This window comes from Lepisma saccharinum, chromosome 12, assembly GCF_977018435.1.
Source record: "Lepisma saccharinum chromosome 12, izLepSacc3.1, whole genome shotgun sequence".
NCBI lineage: Eukaryota > Metazoa > Arthropoda > Insecta > Zygentoma > Lepismatidae > Lepisma > Lepisma saccharinum.
Genome location: NC_139240.1, coordinates 20,680,602 through 20,691,566, shown reverse-complemented (window position 1 = coordinate 20,691,566; position 10,965 = coordinate 20,680,602). Strand labels below are relative to the sequence as shown.

General features: G+C 40.1%; 1 protein-coding gene across 2 annotated transcripts in view; it reads right to left on the bottom strand.

Annotated features, from left to right (window-relative positions):
• Positions 1–9,234: 9,234 nt before the first annotated feature.
• The window catches only part of LOC145996403 (uncharacterized), a 36,890-nt gene continuing 35,159 nt past the window's right edge, over positions 9,235–10,965 (bottom strand). For both annotated transcript variants that reach the window (XM_083132851.1, XM_083132852.1), the window contains exon 8: positions 9,235–10,593. In XM_083132851.1, coding sequence (XP_082988977.1) covers positions 10,544–10,593 — 50 coding nt within the window. In that variant the 3' untranslated portion in view covers positions 9,235–10,543. The remainder of the gene's footprint in view (positions 10,594–10,965) is intronic.

The window sequence follows — 10,965 nt, the reverse complement described above, 5'->3', positions numbered from 1 at the left end:
CCTTCTGTGGAGAAAATTCTGTTATTATTTTACATCTTATTTTTCGCAGCTTCTCTACCATTTATTGGCTAATCGCAACAATGAGGATGAATGATGACTCGATGGAATTGATAAAAGGACAGTCATAAAGGAACCATGGGGAGCTAGATTCATATTTTTATTATTACTAATATATTTCTCTTTTTTTACTTTACTTTTGGCTAGTCGCAACGATGAGGATTAGTGTATGATAAAATTCATGAAGGAACACTCATAAACAATCATACCCAGGCCGGGACTCGAACCCGGGAATTTCGGCAGCGAGATCAAAAGCCGACGGCTTACAACGCTCGGGCACAGCGGCGGCCAATTATTATTAGTGATATTGTCTCAAGTAGTGTATTTTCCCACCATATTCTTTCACACAATCATGAAACGGATGAAAATTAAAATGTTAAAATACCTGCCTACGTTTTTTTTTTTTAGCTTGCAATATAAAGCCCTACTGCACGAAGCTAAATTGTGGAAATACGAAACAGAACCAAGTTAACATATCTTGGCCGTGGAAAGTGTTAATAGAAAATCTAGAAAAGAGCCATTTAACAGTTGCCTGATTGCTTTTCCATTTGTTGTATGGGAAGAATTGTCTGAAATGTGTGTGTAGTGGCAGGCAAAAGAGAATATAAAGATCGAATAGAGAGGCAACACTGTCATTGTTCTGCACTGCACAGACCACGCGTCTCGTCGAGTGGGCGGGGCACTGTGTGTGCGAGCGAGCTGCTGTTGCTTCTGCAAAAAGAACACTCACAAACAACTGAATGACGCTCCGCTTAAAATCTAGTCAATCGAGAAAGGATTTGTTGAGGAAGTGAATTGAAATATAAACGCCAGAATTTGGTCTAAGCCTATAATGGTTACTAGCAATAAGAGCTGATCAATTTTTACATGTGGAATTCCGTAATGAACGAGGCAACAGGCCGCACTCCACACCTTTAGTCTGGTAACACTAATAAATCATCTCATTATATGCGTCCGGTTATGCTGATAGTCATGTTTAATATATTACCTTCAAACATAAACAATATCATGGACTCACTCAGAGGCAGAATTCAATTTTACGCTTTACCAATATAATCATTCCGCTCTATTTTCGTATTCTCAATTGAACTCGCACTATTTTCCCCCCTCCCTTCTCCCACCTTAAAAATTTTTGGGTGAGAGGCTACAAACTATACTAAAACTGAATTACAGACAATACTTTACGACTCAAAGTGACGTGACCTAGAACGTAGTGAAAAATCACTGGTGCAAAATTCAACGTAATGATGATAAAATGAAGGTAGGAAAATGGATGTGCTAGAAAGTTTTACATACATACACACAGTTAGCTCCGTGTAGAAGATAGTTCTTCACATTTTTCTCACCTTGGCTTCCTTGAATTCACGAAACTGTAAAGCCATGAACGCGTTAACCCCCTATAATCACGGAGTCCCAGGTTCGATTCCTGGTGGAGACACAACTGCCTAGTGGTTCGGATCCCACTTTCAACTGTAGGTCCCACTTCGGGTAGCCTTTCTGAGCATGAAATGGAATTAAAACAAAATTGGAACACGGTAACCCATCACAACACACGCGCAGAGAGCGTTGAACTTAATGACTGACAACTACATCGAACTTTCAGCGAAGCTGGAATAAGGTCTATTTGCCATGACAAATAGTGTGAATTTTCAGTCTCGTGGTGCTTTCTATACGAAGTGCAAGCAAGTTATCTAAAAAAATTCAAATGTGAGGGTGAGTCGAGCTATGTTTCATTCAATAAGACTTTTAACTTCAAACATATTTTGCTCTATAGCTGTCGATTTCGAATGGGCATCTAAGACTGGTTGCTTAGCGGACCGGATTTGGAAAAAATCACGGACTGTCATTGTTCCAATCACACTACAGACATAGCAAAAATTGATCGCCTGAAGATGAGAGAAGAGGTGATCTCTTGATATGTCTCGAAATATATAGATAGAATATATAGTCAATCAAAAAGAAAAACAATGGATAATGTCCAATTAAGTATAGAAACGCTGTTAGAACCGGTGTTCATTCACAGAGCAGAAGGGTTATTTTGACAAAATTCTGTTTCCCGGCTGGCTGCTTCGGAGAAGAGGGCTTTGTGAAGTTGCCGCTTCTTGCCCAAGCGGTAGACCTAATTCGTTGTTTGGCCACGAGTTCCTTCGTAGGTAAACGCGGCAACAGAGGATCACTGCCATAAAGGTGGTTACCGCGCCGGCTGAAAGAGCGACGGAAAATCAAAGAACCATTGTCACTAACTTCAGACAGACATCTAATCATTTCCTTATGTTTCGAAGCTGATCCGAAGGGACAACAAATACCAAAAAAAGTCATGAATTAAATGATCGATTGGTCCGTCCTTCTGTTGATGGATGGCAATCCATATTAACAATAATAATCGTAAGCTTATCATTAAAGAGTCAACAATCAAAGCTAATACGCATCTATTGATCAGAAAAGTTGTTTTTGTACCTCTTTGTTATTTTAAGTCGCTCTTCTGCCACTTTCGGCTAATGAGGATGAGTGACGATTAGATTAAATTGACACCATGATACCAATACTGAAGCCGTGACTCGAACGCGGAAATTTCGTGGTATCGGAAGTGGACCATTTAACGCGCTTGGCCACCAAAGAGAACCTTCTCTGCGGCCAAGCGCAGTTAGTGATGGACTAACGATCCAGACACCGAATGTTCCGGGTTCGAGTCCCTTCACAATCTAAGACATAACACTTTATCAAAACTTTATTCACCTCTCCTCCACCTCAAATTTAATACTCAATCTTCCCAACCAAATTTCCAAGCCAATTTTAGACTTCCTGTTGATATTGCTCCCTCCAAAAAAGCAATCTAAGACGTAATAGTAATACACAAGAGTTGGGATTCCCTGCCCCCAAAATAATTATCAATCCAGCTACCTGAAAATCCCACTAACTTCATTAATCGCCCACCATAATTTCCCTATCAATCTAAGGCCTAATATGTAAGAGTTGGATATCGCCCCTCCACCAATATTACTTATTACCCGTAACAATTCCCCTGACAATCTACAAATTACTATTTGTATAACAGCAATGGCTAATTGATAACGTAATTAAACTTGTTCCCTGTTTACTCAGTCAAATTTCCATCACAGTCTGTGCCATAATGCCCCTCCCCCTGGGCACCACTGATTTAGAACTGTGACAACGTGATAGGTGTAATGTAACTAATAGTTAAGTGTTAGGGATGGGTGCATGTGTGCTGCGCATTTGAATTTTATGTGAATCATATCTGTCAATAATGTGAATATTAATATTATAGAATATAATATAATGGTGCAGGTGTGTGAAAAAGTAACCATGAGCACCAAGGTATCAATAAAAAAGAATTGGAAACATAAGTTGCATATGGAGATGTGTGTAATTAGTTTTGTTCTGGGATGTAGCAAAGAACATCGGTTAAACCGTGCGGGGTTTCAATACTGTGTCCACCCGCCGTTGGATTCAAGCACTGCATCTAGTCGACGAGGCAAGGATTCCACGAGCAGATGTTTGGTCTTCTCCTTAAACTCTCCCAAACATCAAACACGTGAAAATGTTTTCGATTGGGAGACTTCGCAGGCCACTCTACTCTTGAAATTCCTGGGTGCTGATTAAACCAGGTGGTGTTCGCTTTCGATGTATGGACGCTGCTGTTGTCTTGATCGAAAGTCACGTGCGAAATCTCATCTTCAAGGTGTCTCTCTCGCACGCTGGGAAGCGTGTGGTTTTCCAGCACTGCGATGTATTCCTGCGAATTCATTCTCGAGGACACTTCCACCAATCCACCTACTCCAGACGAACTGATCCATCCCCACACCGCCACGGATATCGTGCCACTCCTAGCATGGGTAGAAATGTTCTCGGGGCCGTAGCGAGTGTTGTTGCGCCTCCAAACATAAACCTGACCATTTTCGTCAGACGAAAATACTTTTTTGTCGCTCAAAATTACGTTCTGCCAAAATTCTTGAGGAGCTGGTAAATATTGTAAAGAAAACTGATCCGTGCTTCGTGATGGAAATGCGTCATTGCTTCATTCTTTGCCGCTCGACGGTGCCGAACTGTTGCAGCATGGCACTCCAGTTTCAACTCTTGGCGAATCTTCGTTGTAGCCATGAAGGGATTGCCCTCGCTCATCTCAATAATGCCTGCATCTTTTTTCCTGGTTGCCTTCCACGGCCGGCCTTTGTTGGGTCTTCACTTCATTCCTTGGTCACCTTCTTCCTCGTAACACCGAATCCAACGCCTGACGCATGAATCGTCCACACCAAGGGTCGTAGCAATCTGTAGTGCAGCAGATCCGCCGCACAAGAACATGCGGACTATCTTCTCTCTTGTAAATTCCGAAAGTAAGGCATGATGAAATGATATCGTAAAGGAACATTCGGACCGAAGGGACATGCTGCACGTGGCACATGCCTCTTGAAAACACCTTATCATTGGTGCATGTAGAGTTTCACGCCCATTCCGGTGCAGAAAGTTTCATTTTATTGGTTCCGTTGCAAGTGGCATGCTCAAGGCATAGATACGAGTAAAACTGCTGCAGGATCTCGAACGAAGCACCCACCGGGGCTCGAATTAAAGCCAAAGCGTGGTGGCAAAAGGCAACCGTGAAGTTACTGCATCTGAGATTTACGTCAAGCAGGGCCTGCGTGGTGTGTGCAAAGAAACTCACGCTTGCTTTAGGAAATAAGGATACTATTGAATCAATGCAATATAAAAAAGTATATACCGTAAAATATACATTATTATTGACTCATGCATTCCCTGAAAAAAATGCATTGTTTTCTCGCACATTTCTGCCCGCAATGAATATAAATGTATAATCTATTAAATTAAGCAGGTGCATGCAGATTTAAAAATATTGATAAGATAATTCAATTGAATTGAATTGAATTGTTGTTTTTTTAAGTCCACTTTATGCACAGAAAGACTAATTGGGACTGGACCTACAGTTTATAGTGGGTTCCGAACCACTATGTTCCTCCACCGGGTATCGAACCCGGGACCCCTTGATTAAAGGTGACGACTCTACGATTGCGCCATAGGGGAGGATCTAGTCCTCTTACGGAGATAATTCGTTCGGAGCAATAGAAATGCCCTATCAAAACAATTGGGGAATATTATTTTCAATGTGGATATTCTTCGGAAAATATGTTTCTAACAACAGTTTACCTAAATAGTGGGGACTTGGGGGTGAGAGAGAGGGACGGAGTTGGAAGAGAGAGAGAGAGAGGAAAAGCACACAATTTTCTGTTCAGTGCGAACCTTTGGGATTGCTTTTTTCTAGCGCACCAAAAACACAATACGTATAACCCAAATACAACCCAAACCTTCAATGGGAAAATTTTGAGTCAATCACTCAACTGGAATAAAAAGTACGGATTTAAATCTAGGCCAGAAGATAGTTATTGCGCTACCATGTGCCAAAGAAATCCACTTTGCCCGCGAGAATTGTCATGCCTGAGTGATATGTAGTTTACGTTAGTTGTGAGAGTTGCTTCAATTCCATTGCCTGCCAAGAATAATGATAGCGCTGAAAGCATAAAATACAGAAATGTGCATGTTTGGCGAGCTATGAGAAAAGCAGATCCTTGTGTTTTCTTTTCAAAATTTACTAATTTTATGTCAATTTTTACATATAGCCAATGGCGACAGAGGATGAATGATGCTTCAAGGAAATTGATGAAGATTGAAGAAACAACGAAAAAGAAAAACTCATTATCAGAGGCTAGGACCCAAGAATCCTGGCTACGCAGCATGTTATGATATTTAAATATATCACGGATTGCTGCTAAATCCATTCCTAGATATTTGTAATGAATGAACCCCCGCCCCCGCTACGAGAAAAAGAAAGACTATAGGATGTGAAACATTCACAATGTAATTGCATTGCTTTACATCGCTCTTGGCTGTATTCCAAATGTAGTAAGAGATCAGCGATAAGTTAGATTTTTTTTGTGGCAAGGTATAAGTGTATTTGAGCGCAAGGGCTACCTATTGCATCATTTATAAAGAGTTAACTTCGTCGTTACACTAGCACCAGGCACAAATGCATCAATTTCTATTTCGGTTATTTTACATCACTCTTCTGCCTCTTGAGGTAATCGCGATAATACGGATGAATTATCAATTTATAAAATTGTGGCGGGACAAACTCAGTGATACATTCATGCCTGACCAGAGTTCGAATCTGGAACATATGACCTCGCTTCGCTAGAAAGGCTGGCAGAAATGTATCGGAAAAGTGTAGGAGCACCAAGAACCGGTTTCACCCAGCACAGACAATGAAATCATTTACAGCGACTCGCTGTGGCAGTGTTGCTCGTCACCCCCTCCCCCTCACTCGCAGATAGAATAGCCTTCTCAGCACGCACCTGCTGATGGAAGAGTGGAACCACAAGCAAAACAACCTGCGCAGACCCACGACTCCTGTGCACCGTACTCCCGCGAGGAGGGGCGGGGGAGAGTGGACCATGCTTCCTTATGGCCCGAACTGAAGGGAAGAAGGGAGATCTGCGCGGGTACTTTTCGTCCCAAGGATTTTTTTCGTTTTGGTCGATCTATACTTTTCGTTTCAGGCATATTCCGACTGGAAGGTTTCTGACACCCCTCCGCCCCCTCCCCTTCCCAGCATGGTTAATAAATGAGACCCTTGCACTTTCAAAACCCTTATCGCAAGAAAAAGCTGGCATCAATTTTACACCACCATACAATAAGATTTACACGGGAAACATTTCCCAACATATTTTCTTGATTCGGACTAAGGGCAAATTAAAAATAATCAAAGAATTAAATTACTGAAAATATGGAAAAGCGCGATACCAAAATCTGTAATGAGTGCGAAGGGAAAATCGAGAAAAGGAAAAAAAAATTAAGTATAAAAGTATTCGAATAACCAGATTAAGAGAGAAAGTTATCACTGCTCGAACAATGCAAATGAAAAAAAACGGGAATACGAATTGAAATATACGACAATCGGAAGTAGGCTGAAGGAAGCAAATTGTAATAAACGTGGAAAGAAAACATAATGAAAGGAGCGCTGGTTCGATTCGCGACGGAAGCTCATATTTGTTGTTCGAATCCCACTCTACACTGTATGTCCAGATGCATTTACACTTAAAACAAACTTCGTGGAACTTTTCCAAATCAGATGTCGCCAAAAATTTAAAAACAAAAAGAATAACTCTGAAGGAAAAATGCCGAAAGCGTTATTGCAAAATGAAAAAAAAAATCTTCACATATTCGTTCGGAAGTGGTAAAAGAATAATAAAAAACTCAAGCATAAATGTTAATAACACTTGTTATTATTACCAGAGACATTCTCAAAATAAACTTCTTGTCCGTTAAAATCAAATCAAGAGGAAAGCAAGATCTCCACCCGGTCGCGTGAATCTGTGGATAGATTCAAGAGTTGGAAACACTACGCTTCTCGCGAGCTGATATTCCTGGCGAAACTAGATGATATAAAATTCCGGGTTGCATAACCGTAAGGGGGGGGGGGCGTTTCATTCGATTTTGAGTGTACCTTGTGGTCGCCTGGCGTTTCAACCCGTCCATGACAGCAACCTGCAGGTCCTCATCACCTGCAAAGCGTTTATCAACAAAGTGCTCCTTGTAACTAACCTGAACGTTTAAGGTTTGTTATTGTTAAAATGTTAAGATTTTTAAATGTTTCTTATTTCTAATAATGTTCAGGATATCACAGACATCCATAATTAGACGGGTAAAGAAGTTAATTGAACTTGAATATAGATTCTGAAATGCGTCATAACCTGCCAGTGTTGACGTCACATTTCCAACTTGCTACAGGAAGTGAATGGACCCACCTGAATATGTTCAACTAACGACGGGCTGAGTCGGAAAACAAAAGAAGTTCGAGAATGAACAGGAACATTGTAACTAGAGTACTGCATTTCTCTCAAAAATACTCGATCGAATCTCCCAAGCTTGAGCTCGAATATATAGAATATCAAATATCATTTCAATGGGAGCATAATCGTACAAATATATGTGCAAGAATCCTTCCTGGTAGGTTCAGAACATAATTATCTATTCATTTTCATGTACAGTATTGCTATGTGTTGTAAAGATGGACTAAATTACATTTTAACATGAAGATGATGACTATGTTCACTTCATTTTCAATGTCACTGCGTCTTTCACTTCACGATTCATGTTTGAAGGGCCAATACTACAGATAAATTACGGTTACACGTGAACTACTGGGTTTCGAGCGTATACTGATCGTTTGAATGTTCGAGCGTTATTCGCTCGAGCGAAGAAACTGTGTATTCCGTAATCCATCTAGCGTCATCCGTGTGAACTATATATATCATTTACCATCCTCAGTTGCTTGATTGATTGATATAAAAATACTGCCATGAAATAGGCGACTGGGCAGAGTAGCGCTGGTGCTACATGTAGGAAAGCATAGCGAGAGCATGACAAAAGTTGCTGGTTCCCGCGCACTGTGTGGCAACGTCAACCGGGCTGCGTTGCCTAGTTTGAGCGTGAGGCCGACCTCTCTCCGGTCAATGATCTTTCGAGCAATGTCAGTTTGTATGATATGGATTACAAAAACCAATTCTACAACGAGATCTTTCATTCTTTTAAACCTACGAACACACGGGGTTGTGCTCCGACGTGGCAACAGCGCGAGCTTCTGCCACCCGCCTAATTTCATGGTAGTGCTTTTAGTTTATTTTACTTCGGTTTTCTGCCGTTTCTGGCTAATCGCGAAGATGGGAATGAATGATGTCATGAAATTGACGAAGGGACACTCACGAATAACACCCATGTTCATGCCAGGATTCGAACTCGGGACCCATGGAGTCGTAGCGCGTTATGCTAACCACTCCGTCACGGGGGGCGGCATAATACATATATAATACATACACCTTTATTGGATTTACAGTTTTACATTGGCTGTTTATAAGTTTGTGTTTTAAGTCTACTTTGTGCACGGAAAGACTAATCAGGACTGGGCCTACAGTTTGCCTCACTGGGTATTGAACCTGGGACCACTTGATTAGAAGGCGACGACGTTAACACTACGCCATTGGGGAGACCCATTGGCTGTTTATGCCTACCATACATTTTGAATAAATGTCCATGTTCTTCTCCACAATATTAATGGATGCGAGGTAACGATGAAATGACAAAAAACAAGCATTCAGTTTCCATATACAATTGTTTTCCTTTTTTATTACAAATAATAACAAAGATAAATTTCACATATTACTATGATCATATTTACTCATTAGCTCACCGTATCTAATATGCCAGTAGACTATACATTGATTGATAAGCAAATATCCATCGATACTTTTGCTTCTGTAGAAGATATTTAAAAGGAAGCACACAATGAACTCCATACAAGAAAAGTTTGATAATTTAGTAACGATTATCTGCCCAAATCATCTTTCGCATTTATATTTTGAGAGCACACTGAAACTAAATACAGCATTAGCAACGCACATATCTTTTACAATATGTTCACATTTGTGAATTAAACAATACTAGCAAAACCAGCAGGCACACACGCATACCACACATATTTATATACAGGGTAATCATAAATTATTGAGCACATTTCAAGAACGAATAAAAAATAACACAAAGTAAAGTACGGACATTTTGTTTCTCTATCTTTTATATACCATTTAAAAAAAGTCTCGTACAACATCCCACCACTCTACTAACGTCCGCATGAGCTCCATGCGTGGTACGTAAAATATCCGAGCGGTATTTAATTGTGTGTTATCAATGTGTGTTAAGTATCATTTGGCAGTTAGTCCCCCAATGACTTCACTGATTCGTCTTTTTAGTGCATTTTTGTTACGTTCACCCTGTCCTTCACAAACCTCAAATAAAGAAATCCAGAGGTGTTATGTCGGGGTATCGAGGTGGCTAGAGAATCGGATATTTAAAGTGGTGGGATGTTGTAGGTGCTGTAAATAAAACTATTCAACATGGTATATTAAATACAAATAAATGTGAGAATTTTACTGTGTAATTTTTTATGCATCCTTGAAATGTACTCAATAATTTATGCCACCCTGTATATGTTTGTATGAGAGGTCACATTTATGTATGAATCCTGACAAACCACACAAACACACACCAAATATTATCTTCCCCATTTATTTTTACAACGGAATTCTCTCTTATGAATTACGTTATACTGAAAAAAGAAAACAAGACGCTTCATGCGTTCATATTTCTGTTTTTATAAACTAAGAAAGTATACACTTGCTCAAATTATAATTATCATTCGTGAATTAATATATACTCAAAGCAAACATACTGTTGTCAAATGATTATTTTCAGTGTTGTTGTGTTACACATCATAATCTCATATACAATCTTATTTGTTTCTGATTTCAAACAGTGCTTAATGCTTATATAAAACAGTTGATATATATAAAACATTCAGGCCTGAACAATATATCACAGATGTCTATGGCATTCCACAAATTGCTTAAAGAATTATTTCTTCGTCGTTCATGGCTGATCCTGACCTTGAGGAAACTACAATGAATAAAAGAAGAATAATTAGAAAAGATGGTGGTGGCAGGGGACTTGTTGTTAGTTTTTACATAAAAATTATTTCAACAGCAAACAATTTTCCTTCTGTAGCATTCATGTGTACTGAGTTGTCCTTTTCATAGGCAGACATGGACAATTAGATAAATGTGAACTCGATTCGCCTTGCGGATTTCCTAGATGAAAGAAGCTGGTAGAGAATGACACACACACACACACAGAAAAAGAGAGAGAGAAAGATAGAGAAGTGCGAAAGAGAGAAAGCAGAGAGATATAGGCAACGAGCAGGGGCGCCGAAATGGTGAGGGCCGGGGGGCCCGGGGCCCCTCAAATTTCGCTTGGCCCTCCCTTCCTATA